The sequence below is a fragment of the Taurulus bubalis genome, assembly GCF_910589615.1.
Source record: "Taurulus bubalis genome assembly, chromosome: 4".
NCBI classification, from domain to species: domain Eukaryota; kingdom Metazoa; phylum Chordata; class Actinopteri; order Perciformes; family Cottidae; genus Taurulus; species Taurulus bubalis.
In genome coordinates this window covers 11,938,933-11,964,248 of record NC_136592.1, presented here as the reverse complement: position 1 = coordinate 11,964,248, position 25,316 = coordinate 11,938,933, and the positions used below count along the sequence as shown (strand labels likewise).

The window sequence follows — 25,316 nt, the reverse complement described above, 5'->3', positions numbered from 1 at the left end:
AATGTATTGACACAAACTGCTCAGAAAAGAAGTTTTTTCTTTCTTCTTCTTTTTTGGCCACTGCCTACAAGCAAGATGACAGAGTACATGCGTAGTCAGACCAAATTAGAATCAACTGTTTGCCAAGAAAATACTTTTGAATGTGTCAGAAGTTTGGTGGTACAATATTGACAAGTGACACATGACAACACAGAAACTTGCATGTTTTTTTCTTCTTCTTCTTCTCTCCTCTAATGTCACGTTGCTGACAATTAAACATATTCAAATCAGTGCATTTTTCTGATGAAAAACGTGTATAGACTCACTGTTCCGGGGTAACATGTCTGAAGAGCATCGTGTTACCTTGAACACTTTGATGAGCAGCTGTTTTTTTTTTGTAAGAGAAGTCCAAGGATGTGTCAGATGGGTGCTATGCTATTGGTTCCTGGCAGACGCCTACAGGTTCCAATAACGCGCCACCCATGCGGCGTGATTTCCATAAACTATGACCAAAAAAAAAGTCTTTCATACCACAAGAATGACACTGCTCTTACAAACACTCTAGAGAAAGTTTGGTATGCTGGCAAAGAGTCAGGCAAATATCACCTATTACTCATGTCACTTAGTACATTTGGGGTTTCACTTGCAAGCACAGCGCTTCGTCACTGCATACAAATCAGATGGCCGAGTGTTGGTAGTGCATCTGATGGAATTTTACTGATAACTGATTTCATCTTTGAACTTTCTAGATATCCCTGATCATAAAGTATCATTCCTGGCTTTTAACACTCTTTACGCTTTTCTCTCAGAGTAATCACGCTTCTGTAGGACGTGGATTAACTTTTTTTTCCTGCTATATCTGTCCGGGGAAACACGCAGTACTTTAACAGAATTTGACAACGTAAGTATAGCCTATTTGAGTGTTTTTGTCCGGCAAAACAAAAAGCGGTGGGGTGTTTTCATTTTGAGCAGCAACAAGTTCCTCAACTACAGGACAGGCAGACAGAGGGGCGCTATAAATGTGCTATTTGTTTTTGCAAAAGCGAATATGTCCGTGTTAGACACATCTTTAAATGACCACTTGTGCATATGCGCAATAGGCCTACATGGCCCTTCGCCAAAGAGGGAGTTAACAGTCTATAACACAAACACGTGAATATGGATATGTCTCAGAAGTTTGATGTGTCTGTCATTTTTGCTCAATGCAGATTTTAAAGATTTGAGGCAGTGAGCGAGCGATCAGTCAAGAACTGATATCCCCATAAACTTGGATTGCCGTCGCTTATTTCAATCACGTAAGACCCCAAATGGCGTTGACCGGGCGAATGTGTTACGTATGTCTGCACACGCTTTTCTGACAACCCAGGCTTGTTGATATTTGTCTTTAGCGTAGAGCCACCAAGGTGTTGCCTAAGAGAGTGTTAGCACGCCGACATTGCGAAGGGTTATTAGATTCATAAGTCAGCGAAGTGGTGGGCGATCTACTGAGCACAGCAGAAGTTCTCATATGATGACTTCAAACAAGCCACATTACCTACCAGCATCTGTTGGAGTGAGTGGATATTAAGACACTTCTATCTCCAGGACAGCGTAGGGGAAAATGGTAAGTAGCAATGGAAACACACCGCATATAAAGGATGATTACCAGTAAATAGTCGTGCTTGCTATTTAGTCTGGCAACGCATTGCTGGAAGGGTTGGACTCAGTGGCTACTTGAGAAACTCAGTATCGAGACCCGTGTCTGATGAGGCTGATGTTGACAAAGCCTGTGTAGAAAGACAGATTGTGTGGCATTTCTTTGGCTCAGGATATGCCGGTACAGTGAGAGAGGTAAGGGAATATGACATTGTGTCTGCGCGCAATGTGGATGTGATGTAGGCTGGATTGGCAGTGTGGGCTTTATATTTTATGCATGCATGTATGTATGTTCTTTTTGTGCGGTGCTCGTGTTAAAAAAATGCAACATGTGCCACTTACCTGTGACACTTGCCACTAGCATGACATTCAGAACAATAGGGCTCAGTATCAGCGCTGGCAGTTGTCATTTGGCGTGAGAGTGGAGCCGTTTTTTTTTTTTTTTTAGGCGGTTGTACACAGAATTGAACCGGCGTTTTGTGATATAGGTGCTGTTATCTGGAAGGAAATGTCCGACCAACATGTGATCAAATATTAACGGGACTGCTTTGGCAAGGGGGTGGGGGGGTCGGGGAGGGATACACGTGACAAGACGCGGGGAAGCAGCGGAGTAAAAAAAGGCAGTTTAAAGTGGGAGCTCAAACAAAAGTATAGATATTTTCGCGGCCCCTCATAGTTACCCTGGCTGTGTTATGCTTTCAGCACGTTGGACAGAGGCACCGGAGTCGTGCATGGACTAAACCGCCGAGTGGACGCCAACTCTCTTTCTCTCTTTCCCCAGCCCCCCTTTGCCAAACCTGGGATTGTTTTTTCAACTTTTGGTAAGCTTATTCTGAGGGAGCCTGTGGTCTGTAAACGGAAAATAAACGGGATTCTAAAGAGAGGAGAAAATAAAGAAAAAAAAATAAAATTACCAAAAAAACTACAAGAAAAAAAGCGCTTGCCATTAAGAGCGTGTGCTTTAAGATGTGTTTTTGTAGCGCATTGTGAAAGTTTAAATGTTAGGTCGTCTGGTCTTTTGCACACCACATTGTCGGTACCCCCCCACACTGCGTTAAACTTTGGGACATGCAAGTCTTGGTCGCGGAGATCTAACCACGCACATAGTGGTTGTCAGCCCTTGTAAAGGTAAGAGCACAATCCATTGTTTTCATGTCACTCTTTTGTTGCTTGTCGTCTTTCCGGGCTTCTTCTGGCTTTTCTCAAAGGAACTTCGGCTTTAAAACTACAGCATGCAGCCTTCGCCTTGGCAGTGTGTCCATTGTGGGCATCAGTGACCGAAATAACTCCGAAATTAAATCCGATCCAGGTGACCAATATCTCGTAGACCATCTACCTTTTTTTAAATTGAAGTTAGGCTATATTTATAGAAGATTTGTGCGTGCGCATTCATATTAGCTTTGAGTCATGTGAAGCATTTCAAATGTGACTCGTTTTCGTGCTTGGGATTTTATGAAACAGAGCTTTTTGAAGCCGTTTTTCTTTTCTTTTTTGAGTTTCCGAACACTGCCTGCTGCAACACAATTTGCGTAATCGTTGCGTTGTGCCTAATCATGCTCCCAATATGGGACTTAAGACGCTGCAGTGATCCTTCCAGCCTGCAAGAACTGGAGTAGGCTACTGATGCATGGTGCACATCATACAATTGTGAGGAAAAAGCTCTATCTATCTATCTATCTATCTATCTATCTATCTATCTATCTATCTATCTATCTATCTATCTATCTATCTATCTATCTATCTGTCTGTCTGTCTGTCTGTCTGTCTGTCTGTCTGTGCTTTTTGTTCATGTTTGGTCTGCTGCATTCATGTTTTGTCTTGATGTCAAACCCTCTGGATTTTGTTATCGACCAAAAATAGCCCTACTCTTTACCCCCTCCTCCCCTCTCTCCCTCCATCGCCCCCCCTCCCGTCATCGCCATCAAATCACTTGTGTTTTTACTACGACTGCTCCACGGTTTCATTCATAAGGTGCTTTTCACTTCACCTGCTACCCTACCCCCCTCTTTTGTCCATACACGGCTCTATGTCGACCTGTCAAACGCAGGCTAAGGATGAATAATGGAAAATAAAATGAATTAATTCTTAATCGCTTTGACTCGTGTAATTCGGTTTTGCCAGAGCGAGTCTCCTTTACAGTATACAAATTGTTCTATTATTTCCTCTGTGAAATTACAATAAAGATGGGCGTGGTCAAAGTGCATCCACTGACAGATGTTATGGCTGAATGCGATGTAGAGAGATAAGATGGCTTGATATGCAATTGTTCGGGAGGCATCGATTTGTCTTTCTCTTTCTTTTTTATTCCAAATGAAGGCACGCGTTCAATCTGTCACGCGTGGCTGTTACATTTAGATGATCATCACACAAAACTGCTCTGGGATTTTATTTCTCTGCTCATCTGAAGGACTTGTAGCCTCACAATTCGTCTTGCACCGATGCAGAAACGGTGGATATTGTCTATTTCCTCTCTCTCAGTCTCTCTCTCAGTCTCTCTCTCTCTCTCTCTCTCTCTCTCTCTCTCTCTCTCTCGCTCGTCTTCTTTTTTTCCTCTGGTCAACGATTTAAGATTTCTGATCCAAGACGAAGCAATTGCATGACGGCGAAACAACTGCAAGAGAAGAGAAAAGCCCCAACGCCCAGTGGCAGTCCTGTTTTAATCAAGACTTCTCTTGCAGGCTGCATCTTCAAATAAATACTTCAAAACGAATGTATCCAGTAAATTCCTAATTGTATCTGAATTTATGGACCATCCGCTGGCGTTTTCGGTCATTTTTACCCACCAATGTAATGCGCGCAGATCGGTTTCATGCATATTATTGCCTATTACTCCTCATTCCATATGACAGTGAAACCAAAATAGATCATATTACTTATTATACTGTCCGACATTCTTAAAAGTGCTCCTTTAATAAAGGTTTCGTCGCAACTAATAGCCACGTTTCCGGCTCATCAGTGCCACAAAAACGTTTATTACACAAATAATGATTAATCATTAATTTATTTAACGAAACGATACGCGTTTTAATCTATATAAGATCAGTACAAATTGTGGTAGATGAAATAAATAGTTGGCCTTTTATTCACATAAACCACAAGGGAGTTAGATTGTTTTTATTGCATCTTCTTTTTCGGGTGTTTTAATCAATTGTTCGCAGAATACCTATTTTCTGGCTATATAGCAGTATTTTTAATATTACAAAAAAAAATCTACTGAGACGTGGGATTATGGTGTGGGCGTGGGCGTGTTAGGTGGAGGAGGAGGGATGAGCGGAGGCGGGTTAGGAGGGGTCTGTGGGGTGGCACGACACACTTTGTATGTATGAAGGTTTTTTTATAGCACTTTTCTGCAATGTACGTCAGCGGATGAGTCCATAAATGGGGCTGCGTGTGTTTGTGTGCGGGCGTGCGCCTGCGTGCGCTCGCCCCTGTGTGCGTGCGTCTCCGCGTGTGTTATCTTTACCGAGAATCTCCCCTCTCTCTCTCTCTCTCTCTCTCTCTCTCTCTCTCTCTCTCTCTCTCTCTCTCTTTGCACTCTCAGCTCTGCAGAGTTGGGGTGGGCGTCAATAACAAACCTGATGGTAGGTTTCATTGCAAAAAAAATCAGATGAAATTCTTTCGGTAGGCCTATTTATTTAACGAAATAAATAACAATAAATGCATTATGCAGAAATAAGGATTTACACTAGTATTGTACTAGATTGTTTCATACTGTGTTTGTTGCTTTTTATTGTATATTGTAGCCTTAATGCTGGCCTTTGTGTGTCGTTTTTAACCGTTGCATCAATTCGTGCACTTCGGGAGCTAAAGTGGGAATTTGGCGAAATCTCTTTTTTCAATTAAGGACGTTGAGTTTTCTTTAAATATAAATAATCGGCGTGTCTCTTTAACTAAACTCATTTTCGGATTGTGCTTGCTACACTTTGCCACAACGTTTTCATTCATGAAATGTAATAACTTGTCTATTCATCCAAGCTGGTCGGATATTATTATAAGTAGACTATTGATTATTTCGGCGATAATCGCGGAAATTTTGATTTACGGCTTTACGTCACGATATATTTAGAGCGAACAATTAATCTTAATCATAATAGAAATGTAGGCTACATCGCCCGCCGCCGCCACTGCTGCTAATGCTTTAGTCACCACCACCACCATCATCATCTTCATCACCAACACCTTCCTCCAATTAGCAGGCTTGTTTAAACAAGTTCTGGCAGGAGGCGAAGGCTTGAACCTTTAATTCCAAACCTTTAATTATCAGTTATTCGTCACAGTGGCGTGATTGTGATTTTACAGCGAAGGAGCCCACGATAAGTTATTAATACACAGTGGATGTAGTTATTCTGACTGTAAAGACATCAGATACGTCGGACCACTGCGGGATTCATGATGCTCTCTCTCTCTCTCTCTGTGTCTGTGTGTGTGTGTGTGTGTGTGTGTGTGTGTGTGTGTGTGTGTGTGTGTGTGTGTGTGTGTGTGTGTGTGTGTGTGTGTGTGTGAATGTTCGATCATGCCGGCAAACCATTCAAGTGTGTCTCATGCAGCACTGAATTCAAGCAACTTCCCGAAACAATAAAACACACACACACACACACACACACACACACACACATATATATATATATATATATATATGTATATATATATATATATATAGAGAGAGAGAGAGAGAGAGAGAGAGAGAGAGAGAGAGAGAGAGTGAGAGATATAGGAGGAAGGCATGAGCCAAGAAAAGAGACAGACAGACAGACAGTCAGACAGACAGACAGTCAGACAGACAGACTTAATAGGTGATGGAGAGATGTGCAGTCTGTGCCACTCTGTAATGTATCATCTGTGAGGTTGTAGAGGTTGGAGTGTATATGAAGCTTAGGAGACTATTCCTCTGTTTCTACCTGATGATTACAATAAAGGTTATTGTCATCACAGGGGGGATGACATTAATTACCTCGTCACTCCAGCATGTGATTAAGCCAAGGCCTGTATTGGTTTATCTGTTTTCCAGTCTGGAGTTTTCTCAACTGTTCTCCAGCTCGCCCTCTCCCTCGTTTGACGTCATCTAACTTCATACAAAATGTTTTCTCAGTTGACGTGTTTGCTTTTTGAAGGAGGAATGCAATTTCACTTTGATCAAAATACCGTTAGCGTCTTCCTTTATCCCAAGTGAAAATGACATTTCACAAAATGTCATTTTGTCCGCGTTACACGGTTCCTTGCTCGCACAAAGAGGCATCATTCTACTTGCTATGTGAAGCTTTCGGCAGTGCGGACCTGTCAGCATCGTGCTGCATTTGGCAAGAGAAGCCTTGAAAGGTTATACAAGTGTGTCGTGTTGTCAGCTCCTGTGGTTGTTTCTTCTTTCTGCTGCACAAACAGGCGAAAGGTTGTGAGCAGGGAAGATGTGAGGGGAGACTTAACCAACTGTTCCTGCAAATCACATGTATTTGGCCATGAATGGGGAATTCAAACCTGTAGAAATTTGCCACATAACATGGTTCCTTCCCAACTCCTCAGATTGAATCATTGTTCGTGGTGCTTTGAGGAGAAATCCTAAACCTAAAGAAATCTTACGCCTCAGTTCTGATGAAAGAGCGGTTAAGTTTTCAGAAAGGCCTCTGGCTGCCGCTGTCATACTTTTGTTTGACCCTCAGTCGAATGAGTCCAAAACATCCTAAACACTCCTCACAACTCCTTTTTGCTTCCAGCTACTAGACACATTATTAATTTCATTCAGAAATCCAGTCCCCTCATGCAAGCCAAAAGACTTCTCTTGATACGTCACCTTCCGTTGTGTTGTATTAGCAGAAATGAGAGACCATGTTGTTGTTTTTGCTCTTCTAATGAGTTGCCAAGTGATTTATTTATGAATTACTTGTTTGGAACAACCCCCTTGTGCAGTGTGCATTTTTTTTATCCTCTTTGGAGTCATGTCGCTCAGTGATTGCTGATGCAACTCTTTGTCATCCAGAGTTTGCCCCCACCTCCTGTGAGCCTTCGGGGAGGGCTATATCTATCTTGGCATGTCCCGGGTGTGTTGGAGGTGGGAGTGACTCATTAAGCAGGTGTGAGCATCCACTCCCATACTGCTACATGCCGAGCTCTCCAGCTCATAAGCTCGAGCAGGGAAGAATCATGATGGCAATATAGCAAACACATCACAATAAATCTTTGTACTGGACCAGGGCCAACTCACAAGGATAATGAGCTGCTATTTCCCCATTATGCTCACTCTTGTATTCATCAGAGGTGGAGTTTCCAAACGTTCATCACCCATTGAAAGGTTGTGGCTCCACTGACATTTTTATTTGAATTCTGCATTATAAAGGGACTGAATTGTTCCCAGTTTGTTCCTGAAGAGGGGAAACAAGACCATCAAGAAGCAAAGCAGTTTCTTCCTCCGAGTGAGCTTTGTGTAGGCCTATATCATTTAAACGTGTTTGCTGACATTTGGTTATAATAACCTGTGAAAGCTGGTTACTACACTGCAGAGCACTTGCAGGGGAGTCATCCATCTGTTGTAGAGATGGCTCACTTTAAAAGCAAGGAGAAGCAGAATTGTTTTCAGTAAGTTCACATCTTTGTTAGCCTCCAGGGCCTGTTGCCATCCAAATGTTTTATCACCTACATCGCTAAAATTATAAGACTTCTCTCAGATGATTTTCAGGGCCTTATTTATTATAGAAATGGCTCAGGATCCCACCTACATTATATGAGAAGAGTGTGATCATCTTATTTGGCTATATCAAGGATGTTGGATCAGGATGCCTAAAATGGATTCATTAGTGGGGACAACCCTTCACAAATATATACTTTACACTCAAATACCTTCTTTCTTACAGTGTAGTTTGACATAAAGTGCATATCCTCCTCACAATCCACAGACTAGTAGAATAAATGCTGATTTAAAATTCTTTGAATATCTAATTTTACGCAAAGAGGCCAACTCTAAATGGCACGCAGTGTATCACGCCTTGGTGGAGACGCGCTGTTACGCAAAAACCTTCAAAAGATATGCCACCTCTCTGGCGAAATACGGAAGAGGAGAGTCTTCGCTCGTGCTTTACATCTCGCCAGACATTATGGTTTGTAGGCAGGCTGCGCGGTATGCAGACAAACAAAAGCGCATAATGCACGCTGAAAGCGCATTAACAGTTCCGCCTGGGGGCTGTTTAAACAGGAGTTTGGCGGCGACCAGTCAGCCAGCGGCAGGTCACATGTTGCAGCGTCATTGTGTAGTAAAGTTACTGTAGTTGCAAAGAGGCTCCTCATTTCAGCTCCAGAGGTCGCTCATCCCGTGCTGCTGCTGCTGCTGCTGCTGCTGCGGCGTTTCAGCATGCGACAACTTCAGTTTCAGACGATCTCCAAAGGAGCCGTGCAGCCATGGGAGTGCATTACCTCATCCATGCAATTTCCACCATCAATAATTTAATCTATTTGCTCCAAAGCTGAAGAGATATCCTGAAGCTTGTCGGGAGAGTACAGAGAGGAAAATATCGCTTAAGTAAATTACTCAGGGAGTTGTCCAAAACATCCCAGATGACACTGCTGTCCTGTTGAATGGTCTGTTTTACGACTGGGCAGCAAAAGGTATGTCTGTTTGTTACTCGATAAGTTGTTTTAAGCACTTTGGCTTTGTTTGATGCTGCTTGAGAAAAAGACAGAGGTGCCTGCGTGTGTGTATGCGCGCGCGTGTGTGTGTTGGGGTTGAGGTTGGAGGGGGGGGGGGGGGGGGGGGGGGGGGGGGGGGGGGGGCGTGGGGGGGTCTTAAAGTAGCTCGATCAACTCCGGTTATCCTGCGAACAGACAGCGCCGCAGCCCGAGAGGGGATATGTGTAACCTTATCCTCTCGTTCATTAATAAAAAACGGAGTTATTATGTTGATTGGGTTTCCAGAGGAGAGCACGAGCTCAGCAGATGTAATCTCGAGGGGGTGGAGGGGTTAGGCTGTTGTTTCATTATTAGAGCAGCCTGAGCAAACGTGCCTTATTATTAGTATTTCTCGTAAATAACAAAGTGGAAACAATCCAGAAGCGCGCCTCTGTATGAAATCCGCCACGTTTGAACATTTAAGGGCAACTTTCTGCCCATAAAGAACTCAATAAAGTCTTTGTTCAGTGTTGGTACAGTACTATAATCTCGGACCCTCCTGCGTTGTGAACACATACACAACTAAAAGTCCAGACAGTTTTTGTATGGTTGTATTGGAATAGGGGGGGGGGGGGGGGGGGAGATTTTGATGAACTCATTAAGACTTTATAGGAAACCCGAGACCTAAACGCCCAGCTACGTCGGCCAACATACACGGTTGAGTCTACTTCTTGGTGTTGTGTGCTCGCACTGAATCTTCAAATTACTTGCCAGAATGATTAAAATAAAGTCCCATTTATAGAGTGGTGGAAAGCTGGCTGAGCTTTGACAACTTAGTGTGAAAATATCTGGATCATAGCAGCACACACGTAGATGAGATGGTTTAATGATGCAATAATGATGTACTTTCCAAAAAATGCACACTAGGGCCACATTTATTGTCAGAGTTGTGACTAAGTACCATATAAGTGAACTTTAGGGCGTATTATGCAGTGGAAATTATCAAAAGCTGAATTATGCACAACCAAAACTGTGTCCAGTCATCTATCTATCTATCTATCTATCTATCTATCTATCTATCTATCTATCTATCTATCTATCTATCTATCTATCTATCTATCTGTCTATCTATCTATCTATCTATCTATCTATCTATCTATCTATCTATCTATCTATCTATCTATCTATCTATCGTGTTTCACAGGAGGGAAGTAAAGAAAGATTGGGAGGGAGGGTGAAAGAGAAGGAGCTCTCTTTATTTCACGGTCTCACACGCCATCTAGTGCACAATGCGTGGAACTGCAGCACTGTTCATTTGGCGCTATGGGTCTGTTGGTTATGTTAGTGCTCAGGTTCCAGAGTCGGTGATTCGTAGGTTCAATTGAACTAATTTGTGTTTCCTCCTTAATAGGACATGTAAGAGTACCACATTAACACAGATGCAGCACGTTTAAGGCTGTCAATTAAGATTTTACCACACTGCCTGTGTTGCTGCTGTAGTCTCTCAATGGCCCAAATGCTGCACACAGTGTGGGAGGGAAGCAGCACTCATTTGGATAGCACACATCACTCATCAGCTATTTGAATGCCGGGCTGTCTGTGGCAGTGGCTGGGGTTGGCCAGGAGGCCAGGTATAATCCCTTAGTGATGCTCATCTATTACTAAACGTGCTCTGAAACTGTGTCAGATTGAAAACAGATCTCAAGGAGGCGAGCTTCCACATGTGTCAGCCATTATGCAGACAACTCTAATTGCCTTTTTCTAAGTGCTGCATTGTGGCACGCAAGGGGTCCTCAGGTAGACATTTTTATACCGTGTGCTGTATGTTTCCCTTCGGAACATTTGGCAATGTGTGCTGTGCACTTTAAACGTGACAAAACATGTTGCTAGGTAAATAGCTCTAACCCGACACGCTTCTTGAGGAACTGAACAAAGACGGATGCCCACAAGGGAGCAAGAATGAGGATACATTGTGGCTTATAGGTCGTACATTTCTATTCAAATGTAGTGGGCACATTTTCCCTCTTTCATCTCCTCTGTTTGATGTTTATTTCCCCTTCTAACGGTTCCTAAGATATTATGCACGCTGTTCATGAAGATGAAGCCATAAAGTGTGCTGACATGTGCTTGGAGGCTTGGGAACATTACTGAATGTGTAATAATACCAGTCCTTTCATGCTTTAGAGAAACTTTTCAGCATCTGTCAAAGGCGGCATTTATCACTTTAATCCCCACCTGGCACGAAGAATAAATGCGAGGATAAGTTACATATCCCCGCTCTCAAAGCAGATGAACAGGTGGTCATCTAGAGACGTCAGAGCCAAACAGTAGACAGTCCGCACACTCACCTGCTCCTATTGTTCTGGGTGATTCGTGCTCTGGGTGTGTTGTCTGGAATAAAGGCGTGTTTGCAGTAGTTATTGCAGGCTTTCTCTTCCTGTTATCTCATGTTAAGTGATTTACAATTACGGGTAAAAGAACTGTCAAACTCAGACATCCAGGACACTCAGTTTATTATGTGACACAGCTGGATTGTTGGGATCTATCTGGATTTCATTTACAAATTATATGATTTCTACAATAACACAAGGCAAAATACTAGATAAAACAAAATGACACTGTGCCCAGCCACCTCCTTGTGTTAGATTCTTTTATCATCAAACCAGTCGTCACAAAGTTGGCCCCGAGGCTGCAGAAAAGTACATTTGATTCCAAACATTCCTCCATATGTTGTTCTGCCCTCGCTCTATTATTCATGCTCATTGTGTTAACTCACAAGCCGCTTTTTCATTAACTGCGAAATCCAGCAGTGCACATAAAATGTTTCTTCACTGGATGTATAAAACAAGAGTGAACCAATCAGTTGTCACATTTAGCCTCTAGTAGATATAAGCCAGAGATTCTCCGCCAGTCCCACAGCAATTAAATGATTCATTGGCTTTATCGCATTTTAACAGGATGTTGATTGAGAGCATAAGCCATATTGATTGCCCTGATGGAAACAGGAAATCACAGAGATAGAAATAAAATCATTTGTTGTTCCCGGTGTGAGGATTCCCGGGGGAGCAGCATGCAATTGCACACTGTTGAGTGGCATTACCCCCAGCAACCTCCTCCCCTCCATTCTCTACCCTATGGAGACCTGGAAGAGACGTCATCGGTGGTTGTTATGCTGCGAAATGACGCTGGCACTCTCTCCACCCCCTGCTACTGCAATATTACCCCTGTGGTCTGTTACGGAAGATGCAGCACTCATCGTCTGCACCATTTCCAGCATGAAGTTTGACGCCTAACAGTAATCAGCCCTCTGCCTTCATTTCCGTCATGTGGAAGTGGAACCATTTGAGCGTGATGCTGATAATAATATCAGCCTAAATGCATCCTACACATAAAGCTCGTGACTGGCCTCGATCCCGTAAACCTACATGGTTTTCTGTGCTGGGAAGCCTCACAGAGATTTCTTGTTATCAGAACCGAAACCTGAGCAATATTGAAGGGTTACTAAGTTTGATAAATAGGCTTTTATTAACAGTATTTCATTAAAATGTGATAATTAGCTCCTTTGTTCTCATTGTTGTTTTAATTGGTGAGAGGAAAAATACCCTCATCTCCCTGCAAACATGTCCAAGCCAGCCCCTCCCCATGCCCTCTCCCTAACACACACACACACACACACACACACACACACACACACACACACACACACACACTCACACACTCTGAAGATGCACGTCACTGAGCTCGGGGAATGAGTGGCTCATTAAGAAGAAGGATGTGATATTCTGAATAGAGACTGAGACTCCCAGCACATCTATTTATAGACGAGATATCTCTATGGCAGTCACCATGATGTTGGTTAATTGCAGCCACGGCCCCTGATACCAATTAAGAATGAAACAAATGCTTTTAAGGTGGGGTTTTTGCTCCTCCCTTACTGTAAAGGTCCTCATGTCCGTCCTGAGTGGAGGCAGAGTGTGTTTGCTCGCTGTTTTTTCCTGTATCAAGTTGGGACATGCAGAGTGCAGTCAAAGCCTCGGTCAGGCTATTTTTAAATGAGCCCCTGTGGAAAGCAAGATCTAGATTTTCTTTTCATTATGGTTGCTTTTATGTCGGGCTGTTGGATGTCCGCCATATCATTGATTTGCTGTGAATCTTAGAGCTTCTGAAAGGTAAGGGTTGCATATGTGCTCAGGCGCTATATATACATACATACATACATACATATATATATTTATATATATTTTCGCTACACCTGGCTCCCCCCCGACCCCGACAGTGCTTTGCTTCTCTTCTGACTTCAGAGTTTCACCAGATTGGTACTTCACAGTGCAGTGAGGATGACACATCTTTCTGTCTCTCAATTTCTGCATGACATCCTGTTAGTTCATCCTGCAGTGCTCTCAGCACCAAAAACAAACAGTGTCCCTCAACAAACTCCAGTATCAGACCTGTCCGACAGCGCAGACCAGTTAAAAAAAGAAAAGATAAATAATACCGCAGCAGCCGTGTTTGTCAAAGCTGACGCAAACACGTTTCCCACTCCGTCATTCAGCCAGTAAGTGCTGTCCATGAGGGTTGATAATGGTGATTTTGTTAGTGAGGTAATGTCTAAGCCAAAAGATAATGCATGAGCTTTTCAAACAAACAAAACCATATCCTTATGTCAACACATGCAGAGCCTTTCCTAATTGTGTGGCAGTTTACAGTTGACCGTCACGTGTTTGGAGCCCAATGTGTATCTATTCTTTGCCAGCCGTCAATTTAATGGTCAATGTATTATAAAATCGTAAAACTTTCCGCAAGTAACATAATGTTTAAGAATATGTATATCTGCCATGTCCTTTATAAAGTTAAAAAAATATGGGACGGTCTAAGCTTTCAAAGATAATCTTTAACAAGACAACACAAAGATTGAGGCAGTGAGGGATGAATCGGTTGTACACGTTATAGAAACACACTGCACAGTTTAACACAAAGCTCATGATATAATAATAACAAGCCTGTTGGGATGAAGTGACATCTATTTGTGTGATCTTATCTTTTGTAATAAGCAATCTCTTTGATGCTCAGCACCGCTTTTGTGCACGGCTGCCAACAAATAAAAATCTAAGCCAGACCTCACATAGGAACAGAGGGATTTCAGTTTGCAAACATTTTGAAAACACTGATGACTCAGTTGAGTAAAAAAACGTTTTGTGATTATTCCAAAACAACCGGCTCTCTTTTTGGCATGCAAAAAAAGAATAGATGGTGTACATAATAATAAAGGCTTACATGGTTCTTGATAGATCAATAATAAGCTAACTTCATTGAAAATGCTCTTTGACTAACAGTTTTGTTCTCTCTCTCCCTCCCCATTTGTTTGTTTGTCTTTTTCTCCCCCTCCAGTTCCACCAGGTTAGAAGAGTGATGACCATCCTGTTCCTTACTATGGTTATTTCATACTTCAGTTGCATGAGAGCTGCGCCCCTGAGAGACGCCCCGGGCATGCGGGGCCATCGGACGGAAGGCTACTTGGGCGCCGCTGCGACGGCCACACGAGGCCACGGGACTCCACAGAGCGGTGGCGGGCCAGGCCAGCGTGGGGAACTGCCCTCACTCACAGAAACCTTTGAGCAGGTGATAGAGGAGCTGCTGGAGGTGGAGGGAGAGGCGGCACAGCTGGGACAGGAGGCTGATGAGGGCCAGGGTGGTGGGGGCCCATCTTCTTTGGTCACCACAGAGACCAAGGATGTCGACCTGTACGACTCGCGGGTGATGATCAGCAACCAAGTGCCTTTGGAGCCGCCGTTGCTCTTTCTTCTGGAGGAATACAAAAACTATCTGGATGCCGCTAACATGTCCATGAGGGTGCGGCGACACTCCGATCCCTCGCGGCGCGGAGAGCTCAGTGTGTGTGACAGTATTAGCCAGTGGGTGACAGCTGTGGATAAAAAGACGGCAATAGACATGTCTGGGCAGACAGTTACCGTCATGGAAAAGGTCCCTGTCCCCAATGGCCAACTGAAGCAATACTTTTATGAGACCAGATGCAACCCCATTGGGTACACAAAGGAGGGCTGCAGAGGAATAGACAAGCGGCATTATAATTCCCAATGCAGGACAACCCAGTCCTACGTGCGAGCGCTTACCATGGATAGCAAAAAGAAGATTGGCTGGCGGTTTATAAGGATAGACACTTCATGTGTTTGCACATTGACCATTAAAAGAGGGAGATAGTGTATAAAATGTATAGATTTTATTGAAGAGTTTAAAAAAGAGAATAAAGAGAAAATATCTATTTGTATATATACATAACAGGGTAAATTATTCCGTCAAATGAAAATTTTATGGACTGCATGTAAAAAAAGATGAAGTTTATACAGTAAAAGTGATACTACAGTCTATTTATTGAACATATTCATGACCTTGTAAACAATTAAAAAAAATCTGATCAGTCATTTGCGCCCAGTTTAAATTACTATATCACATCCCTCAAGACATTGTGATTTGTTTACGTTGCCAAGAATTAGAAAATGAAGGAGGAAAAAAAAGGCAAGGAATGAGAGGACAGTTCCATCTTCAAAAAGCTTGCATGCTGCTTCAATTGTGAATTGAGAAATTCTCCACTTACAAAAAAGGATATGACGCTGACCAAAAAAACATTCCGTTTACATATTCAGCAGAAAACAATTTTCCTCTCAAGTAATTTATCTGTTTACTGTTCTAAACTTCTCAAGGTAATGTTGGACTTACATACTATGTCAAGGTGCTGTTGTCAAAGCTTTGCTGTTTATTTTTTTATCCCCACCAGAGGACAAGATATATATATATAAAAAAAAGAATTTATATATATATATATCTATATATATATATAGATATATATATAGATATATATATATATATATATAAAATATATTCGTTGACATGTTTCTGGATTAATATTATTCATTTTGTATGTTGTGAAGTTGTTTGCAATATTAAACTGAAATATTTGAAGAAATAAAAATATAGGCAACTGAAAAACAAAATCCATGTCGATAAAGTTTCAACAATGCATTTCCGAGCAGGATAAACTTTATTATACAGACAGGAAGGTGGGGAAGAAGGCATGGCACACACACATTCACACTCATGCACCTGCAAAAACGTGCTGCCAACAAAAACGACCCAATTAAAATCATGCAGGACCAGGATGCTCTATAAATAAAGGCTGCAAGAAAATATCATAGCAGAGGGGTCAATGCATTCGGTTTTATAATCAATAATGACAGTGTTATGGGTGGAAATAATGTATATTTTGCAGGTTTTTGTGTTATTTAGAGTTATATTGAGGGAAAAGGTTTTAAAATACTCCTAAACCACTTCCTGCTCTCCACCAGCACATTACTCACACAAATGTACTGAATGGCCTTTGATACTTGTTGTTTTCAGTGATTTAATTAGTTGTTACTCCAGCTGCACATATAATATTTCCCAAATACAAGGACTTAGATAATAGTACAAATAGGCTGAGTTTTGACAGTGACACAAACCTTTGTGTACATTTAAAAGATACACCTGATATGACATGGTAATCCCATTTTAAATCTTCTACAAAAGAACAATCACTCCAATTTGATGCAGCAGTACATTTATCGGCAGTAAAATATCTGGTTAAAGACTACTGCAACTTCGTATCTCCAGCAGATTATAACTCATGGTGAGCATTAAAGTTACATAGTGAGACCTCCTTGCTTTCCAAGTCTGGATGCCATAGTTTAAGGTCATAGCAGGAAAACAATTAAACATGTTCACTTTGCATCTAAACATCATCAATCCCATCCTTAGCCACCCATAATATGACATACTTCGGAAAGGGAAGACACTTATATATATTAAAAAAAGCAGACAAAGCTTCATTAAAGGTTTCAATTATGTCTTATATTTGTGCTACATGTGATCCCAACCAACCACCTCATTTTACTTCTTCGTCATCAACCTGAAGGTAAGTTTGACCTCTGAAGAGAACCGGATCTGGCATTTTGCTGCAAAGAAAAAAGATGTTCCACTTTCTTCTCTATTTGTCTTGGATCCTCCAGAGGAGGCTGATGAAGATACTGTGAGTTACTTTTTTTATACAGAAGCTTAGAACAAATAGAGAGTCTCTACACCACCTCTCAGGAAGATGACAAGCATGCAATAGAGTCTCAAATTGTCTATTGTCATGAATCACCCATTAAAAGGTTTCTTGTCATGGCTTCACAGACAAAGTAAGAATAACAAAGTATTGAGTTATCCTACAGGAAGACTAGCATTTGTTCAACCTTGACTTTCACAGAAAATCCCCCCTTGAATTTGAATGATTTAATACAATTCGAACAACGTGTCTGAGCACTTACACATTTTCAGCATAGGACAATGAATCAAACCTTTTGCCATATATAATAGACAAGTTATTCTGAACTGCTCCATCTATCATGAGTAGGATCCTTTAGCTGTTTTTGTTTCACAAAGCGTCAGTAATAGAAAACTGTCATCTCCTAATCAAAGTGACTCTGAAATGACCAGTTGTCTTTCAGTCAGAATTGAGCCCATATTGTCTTTTGTGATCATAAATCATGCATGTGAATATATCTTACAGTATGATTTAGCATTTGTTTAACCCAGAGATGTGGCTGAAGCTACCAGCCAATTAGCCTTTTGTATTTAAAAAAAAAGACAATACATATTGCTGCTCCATAAATTCAAGTGTTGTGTGTCTGGCTGAACCCCAATCAGTGATGCCATAGCAGGTGTATTTCATCAGATGTTAAAGGCAAACACTTTACTTGTCATCACTGGGGTGTGGTCAGAAGTGAATCAAGCTTGAAAGCTTCAGTCCACATAGAGCAGTGCAGCAGCAGTTTTGTGCAGACTTCTGTACTGGAGTCTCAATATGGGCTAAACACGGCACATAAGGTCCATATTCCATGTTCGCAGTACACAACCCAATACCTATCCTTAAAGTTAAACCTGACTCATCGTGGCATATCCAGCACCAAGGTACTCGAGCAGTAAGATCATCAAGAATATAAATAACTTCCATTATATATTTAAGCAATAAGGTAGGAGAGGCAGTACTGTGTCATGCAATAATGTACTGTTCAAGGGAGTTGTTAGGCCCGACGCGCATTCCTCATCTCATTTTAGGGAGGAAGTGACGTTGTGTTGTCGTTCGTTATGCTAGTGTGGGGGATGCTAAGTGAGCTTGTTAACTGTTCCATTTGAGCTAACGTTACTGTTAGCGAAGAGCCCCGTTGCAATACTGTGAACACTCAAGCAATACACCTGCAAGTTAAGGAAACCAACGTCTGCGGGTCGTTACTGCGGACGTTACAAAGTTTACACGAACATGTTTGGTAACTGTCAAGCTTGAAATGACAACTAACGGTCGCGCAATTTAAATCTACCTGTTGTTTTTAAGTGCGCACTGATATGGAACGCTCTAAATGTAAACAGGCTGTACAGTACTTTATGGCTGAATAAACTACACCTCGTGACTCACTCTCAACCAATCAGAATGCTTGATTTGATCGACCCGTATTATATATATATATATATATATATATATATATATATATATATATATATATATATATATATATATATATATATATATATAAGTTATAGTATGACATACATATTTAACTACGTCTGGAATGTTTAAAAATAAAATATCGACCGATTCACGTTAGGATAGATGCATTCAGTGGTGGCTCTGATCATCCAAAACTCCTAGAAAACAACATGATTGTGGTGCTCAGTTGTCCACTTTACGAGTATTACTTGAATGCATCACGACACTGGCAACTAGCCTAGCCGGCTAACTTGGCTAATCTCTCTGATTTATCGTCTCGGTTAAGCGCCGTAACGTGAGCTGGGATTACCATATTTCGTTTTCCATATCCAGTGTTTAACGCATAAACTACCTGACATTAAGTAGCCACTTGTTTCCAGAATGGCATCGCTTGGGGAGCCCGTGCGGTTGGAAAGAGGTAAACTTAATCGGCTAGCCAGCGTTAGCTTAGAAGTATTTGTTGTGATCCATTCACATAACTAGCTTAGCTTTAGCCTCACAGAGCTGGGCTTGTTTCTGACGGCAGGACATTAACTGTACTTTATTGTTTGTAAGAGTACCACATTATCTTTATAGGCTAACGACGTCCTGCTGATCGCCAGAGTTTATGACTAGTTAACGCTATATATATTCAAGTCACCGAGCGAGAGTTACGGTCGTTCGTCAGCTAGCTCAGAGCTAACTGACACCGTCCTGTTATAATCAGTGGACCTGGTGCGTTAAAGGTTCAACGTTTGTTGATTAATTGAGGTTTCAGACAGTTGTTTGCACCTGCAAGAATGAGCAGGACAAAATAATGCACAAATATAAACAGAGGATTGGAGTATTGTTTTTGTCCTTATGGTTACTTATGTTGACAGAGCAGCGGATAATGTGTTCCTATAACCTATATGTTAGCTTTGACATGTACTACTGTGGGACTAATAAAGTAGTATCTTATTGTATATCTTGCTTTGGAGTGTTGTGTATTGGAAGTTGCTCTACTGACTAACAGTTTATTATTATTATTATTATTATTATTAATAGTTTTATTTATGGTATATTAACAGTGCTGTAAAACAAGCTTCCTCACAAGGACGACGTATTTATCATCAGAACAAATGTAGTGAAAGTCGAGGTTAATTCAATCTCAGACTAACTGAAGACATGTTAACTGACAGAAATGATCAGTAAATAACTTAAGATATTAATTCAGTGGTAACTAAAAACATTTGCTAAGCTTATTCTTAGTTTCTTGCTTTTTAGCAACTGGTTCAGATTTAGTACTGACATTAACGCAGTAAACAGTCATTGCGAATGTCTCAATTTGCAGTTATCAATGAAAACCTTGACGGTGGTGTATATGTGTTCTTGTTGACAGATATTAACCGAGCTGTTGAACTGCTTGATAAGCTCCAAAGGACAGGGGAAGTGCCTCCCCAGAAGCTGCAGGCGCTGCAGAGGGTCTTACAGAGTGAATTCTGCAACGCTGTCAGAGAAGTGAGACCCTTTGTCTTTATTATTTCAAGACTCTTAATTGTGAGATGGCATTAGTTCACTTTTCTCCTTTGATGTTAAACTAATGTGTTTGAAAAACAGAGTTTGGTTTGATGACTTTGCATTCACCGTTTGGAAATCGTTTGGATCAAATATTGTCCAACAATGTCGTTTCAGGTTTATGAACATGTGTATGAAACTGTGGACATCAACAGCAGTCCTGAGGTTAGGGCCAATGCTACAGCTAAGGTATACCCAAGTCAAATAGTATATATTTCTAATAAATGTGCTCTCGAGAAATGTAATGCATTTGCAATGGTTGAATAACACCACTTTTTTAAATTGTAGGCAACTGTGGCAGCTTTTGCAGCAAGTGAGGGACACTCGCATCCACGTGTGGTGGAACTGCCCAAAACAGAAGAAGGCTTGGGTTTCAATATAATGGGTGGAAAGGAGCAAAACTCGCCTATATATATCTCACGGATCATCCCAGGAGGCATCGCCGACCGACATGGAGGCCTGAAGAGAGGCGACCAGCTTCTCTCTGTTAATGGGGTGGTACGTTCTATTCACCGAATCCAGACTTACTCCAGGATGTTAAAAGTGAAGCTTTAGCATGGCACGCAAACTAGGCTTCATTATTCACCAGGTGATAAACTAAACACTTCAGCAATTAGGGCAGATTAACAATTTACAACCTCGTAGATTGACTTCTATAAATCATCATGAATCACAAATTCATGTCAAAGGGCGTAACAATCTGCACAGCAAAGGATACCTGATGTCCTTAGACTCTCTCCAAAGCTAACCTCTGCTTCTTTAACATATAGCTGAGTTGAACTTTAACTTGACATTTTTCATGTGTTTAGTGTACTTGCCACCAAAGTTGGACAGAGATGTGTTTTTATCATCATGTTGGTTATTTTCAACAGTCCCTTTGAACGCTAAAGTAGCACAAAGCAGCTATCAAAAGAACTACATCATAAAATTACAGACTAGAGTTTTTTTTCTTTCAGTGTTGCTATAGAGCAATGTCTTTAGGAGTTGGTCCTTGATTTTTCAGTGGGGATACTCAACCATTCCCCTGTGTATGTAGATGACACATACTCAGTCCTGCCAATGGTTGTACACTATTCCACCAATCAGCAGTTGGTGGTTGTAAGAATAATGGCCAAAAAAGCGCCAACAAAGGCAGAGGGGAGAAGACTGCTAGGAAAGCAAATATGGATGTAAACGACAAAGGTTTCAAACTCTTCTGAGAATTGCCTCTAATAATGGTTTATGAGGAAGTGAATTGCATTCAACATGTTTTTTGGCTTCAAGGATGCATGCAATCTGTTTTGTTGAGAAACAGTGAATTTAAACATAGTTATTTGCTTCTTTTTTTTAAACTCCTCACGACACTCTGCATATGTGCTTAGCTAGTTTAATATTCCAGAATCAGCCAATAACGATCTAATAGATTTTGTTTACTGCTCAGTTTATTTAACTATTACAATTTCCAAATTACAAATGTTTATATGGCAAGTTGAACCAGGCTGCCAAACCTTATGGTAGTTTTATGGTCACTCCAATACCAATAAAGCATTGAAGTTATTGTTTCTTCCATAGGTTACGACATAACAATTGCCCACTCATTGCCTTTTGGATTATGACGCTCTAAAAATATTGGACTTTACTATAGTTGTTATTCCTCCCTGTGTTCAAATCTTACAGCATGTTTCTGTGTCTTTCCCAGAGTGTGGAAGGTGAGCACCATGAGAAAGCTGTGGAACTCCTCAAAGCCGCTCAGGGCACCGTGAAGCTGGTAGTAAGGTACACCCCCAAAGTTCTTGAGGAAATGGAGTCACGCTTTGAGAAAATGAGGTCGGCGAAGCGCCGGCAACAGAACAACTACCCCCAGTAGGATTTAACTGTGTTGATGCCCAGCTCCCATGTCTCTCCTCCTTTAGCCTTCTGGCCATGTATTCTGGTCTCCTTCACTCTCTCTCTTTTTTTCTTTTTTTTTATCTCCCTGCCCTGAAAAATGCTTCACAAACACACTCAAGTTTTTAGTTTTTGTTCCTACTCACAGATACTGTATATTCTGCTTCTACCCTTTTTCTTTTTTCTTTTTTTTAAATATTCACCATTGTTACACTGGACACTACAACTCTAGACAAACATTATAACGATCATGATTGTCAGTGTAGGTGGTCACTCACACATGTGCATTATCTTTGAATTGACAATTTGAATGCAACTCTAAATGCTTTTGAGACCAACTACACAATTCTTTTGACTGGAAGGGTTGTGTTTTCTAATTCTTTTATCACAGCCACTACCAAGTGCCTCAGGGCAAACATGTTTATCTTATGTACTGTGTTCACCGTTATGTTTTTATTTTTAATGGTTTAAAGTCAAGTACTGGTAATTAAATGCTTGTGTGCTGTTATTCTCAAAGATCTGAATTTACATAAATACATGGTGGCATCTGTAGAAACCCTTTAATTGTGCAAACTCTGAAAAGGTGCAGTTTTGATGTAGTTGTTGAAGGGAAGCATTGGAGGAGTTGATAACGATTTTAATTAGTTAAAAAGAGACAGCTGTATGCTTGATATTAAGGGAACCACTGAAAGGACACTTCAAAACAAAAATGATGGATTAGCTATTTTTCTCTGGGCTTACATTTATAGTTTTCTAACGTCACACCACACTATAAAAAGCTCAGTAGGCACTGTAAGTGATGTAATGGGGTCTCAGCAACTTTTGATCTAAATTGCTGCCGCCACAGAAACTCACGTTTCTACTTTTATTAAAGTAATAAACCATAAGCAAATACTTTGCTGTTAGCGTGACACAATATAAAACCTGTTCATCTTCTGTTTAATTTGTCTTGGCATAAATCAGGAATGTACTATATGTTGTGTGTTTCCTTTTCACCAGACACAGTACTTAGCTGGAAGTTAGTTCCTTAACATTTGTCTTTGGAATATCAAACAACCTCTTTGGTCACAATAATGCCTAATGTGAGCTTTCGTCATTGTTTTGATGAATGAAATGGCTGATGATGTTATTATGGCTGATATACGGCTACTTCATATTCACGTTTAGAGGATTGTGCTGTAAATCTGCTGCATTGGAATATTGTATTTTTATTTGTCCGTTTGAAACATTGTCTTGTAGAACAAACGTGTTTCTTAAATTAACTTGTTTGAAATCCTGGTAGTCATTGACATCTTTAACTGGTGCTGGGATAAGGTGTATGGAAACATTTCTTAAAATTTAAACAACTACTTCTGTTATGATGCTTTCTCTCAAAAACCAGAGCACTCCCATATTTAAAATAATTTTGTAATATGATTTATTTCCATATCTTTTTGTCATTCTTTTATCATCGCTAAGAGTGGTCTTTGCTTCATTAAGGCCACCATTTGAATGGCACCCATGTACTTTGTATTTAATATACAATCGGTACAATATTTGAAAAATATGAATGATGTGACATTTTGTTGAAGATCCTGACAGGCAGGTTTAAGCAGGCTAATGTCAAAACAGTGTCAATGACCCCCAAGATGCTGTGTATATATAGACCTTCCTCACACGTTTACAACACTTAAAACTTTTGTTTAAATAGTTTTAACGTGTTTGCTGAAAGCATGTTTAGCTATAATATGGATGTTCCTTATTATAATGTGGAATATTAATGCTTTTAAAAACACCTTTCCTCATGGAGAAGCCCAAATCCTACACTTATGTCTGCATGCAAAATGTCAATCAAACAAGTCTACAAGTCATGGTTTTCTTTGAAACACTTTATCACTCAAACTAAAATTAGTATGAGATGTTCAGTTGATGGATGTCCAGCCGACATGGTGATATTGTGCTAATTAAATAGTGCCGTCTTTGTGACGAATACATCTGAAATTAGGTCACCGATTGCCTGTGCAGCTGCTTTGGTGATGGAGTTACTTTTTCATTGGGTGTTTTTGTTAAGTTATCCACCACCTCTTAACATACATTAAGGGAACTAAATAATAACTATAATAATTGGACCTAAAATGTCTGTTGTTTGCTAAAGTAAACTTTAGAGCAAACAAACACTCTTTAGTTTTTTTCTTTTCTTTGTCACAGACACTACATAATGTCCATTGTTACCGTCAACTTAAAGCCTGCTATTCTGTTAAATGTCAGGTTTTATCTTCATTCAAGTCAGTGGAAGGTGTCTTTGCCGGATTGTACGTTACTTTAATATTGCTTTAAATATTGCAAGACAAAAATGATGACCCGTGTAAGCCCCAGAAAAATGCAGAATTTTTGGACAAGGTATAAAATAAAACAAACGCACTGCAAAAACTGAATGCAAAATCAATTATCTATGCAAGGTCATTTAAAAAACGTTGGAAATATCCTATAATGGCGCATAATAGAGGTCATTTTATTGCAGACTGCTTTCAGGCTGTGAGGACAAATGTCTCCGTTTTGGAACGCTGCACTTGGACACATTGGAGTTAAATTATCTTATGAGACATTTACAATGTTTGTAGCTTTCTCATATTGATCACTTTCAAGTAGTTGCTGTGAAAGTCTCCATTTGACATTAGCCTTGCTATCTAATCGATAATGGCCCGGATACACATAGAAGAAAAGGCTTATGTGAAAATGTGGTTAGCAATAGACCATTCCATAGGCTACTGTGAGCATACTTTTGTTTGAGAGTCTGGGTGTACATAGAAGCCAAAATGTCCTAATTTAATATATTGATTGTGTTTTATTAAACATTAGCTAGCTAGATCCACTGCTTACACACATGAATAGTAAATCAGGAAAAATGTAATGAGACTTGGTGTTGATATTGCACAATCACACTCACCACTGAATGTCACTAACCATTGTCTAACGTGGTTGCAACATTTTGTGATGTACCTTTCAACTTTCTACCAGTTTCTCTTGTCTATATATTGGAATGGTCAATATAGTATTTTTTATAATAGCTTTCTTTTGATATTTTTCTCAATTTTGATAGGTGATTTTCCTAAAAACAAATAACAGAAATAATTGGTACTTCCATTTTGACTGT

General features: G+C 40.6%; 2 protein-coding genes across 2 annotated transcripts; both read left to right on the top strand.

Moving 5' to 3' along the window:
- The first annotated feature begins 14,598 nt into the window (after positions 1-14,598).
- On the top strand, positions 14,599-15,991 carry bdnf (brain-derived neurotrophic factor). The gene has a single exon (XM_079216430.1). The coding sequence runs from the start codon at positions 14,614-14,616 to the stop codon at positions 15,421-15,423; it is 810 nt and encodes a 269-aa protein (XP_079072556.1). The 5' UTR covers positions 14,599-14,613; the 3' UTR covers positions 15,424-15,991.
- Positions 15,992-19,162: 3,171 nt separating this feature from the next.
- Positions 19,163-22,163, top strand: lin7c (lin-7 homolog C (C. elegans); the record flags this gene model as incomplete). The annotated part of the gene is made up of 5 exons (XM_079216397.1): positions 19,163-19,199; positions 20,142-20,260; positions 20,435-20,506; positions 20,606-20,815; positions 21,996-22,163. 5 exons carry the CDS (start codon positions 19,163-19,165, stop codon positions 22,161-22,163), a joined length of 606 nt encoding a protein of 201 aa, XP_079072523.1.
- Positions 22,164-25,316: the final 3,153 nt, after the last annotated feature.

What these genes read in the sequence shown, in the direction of transcription:
- bdnf (XM_079216430.1), top strand. Translation starts at nt 14,614, where the DNA reads ATGACCATCCTGTTCCTTACTATGGTTATTTCATACTTCAGTTGCATG.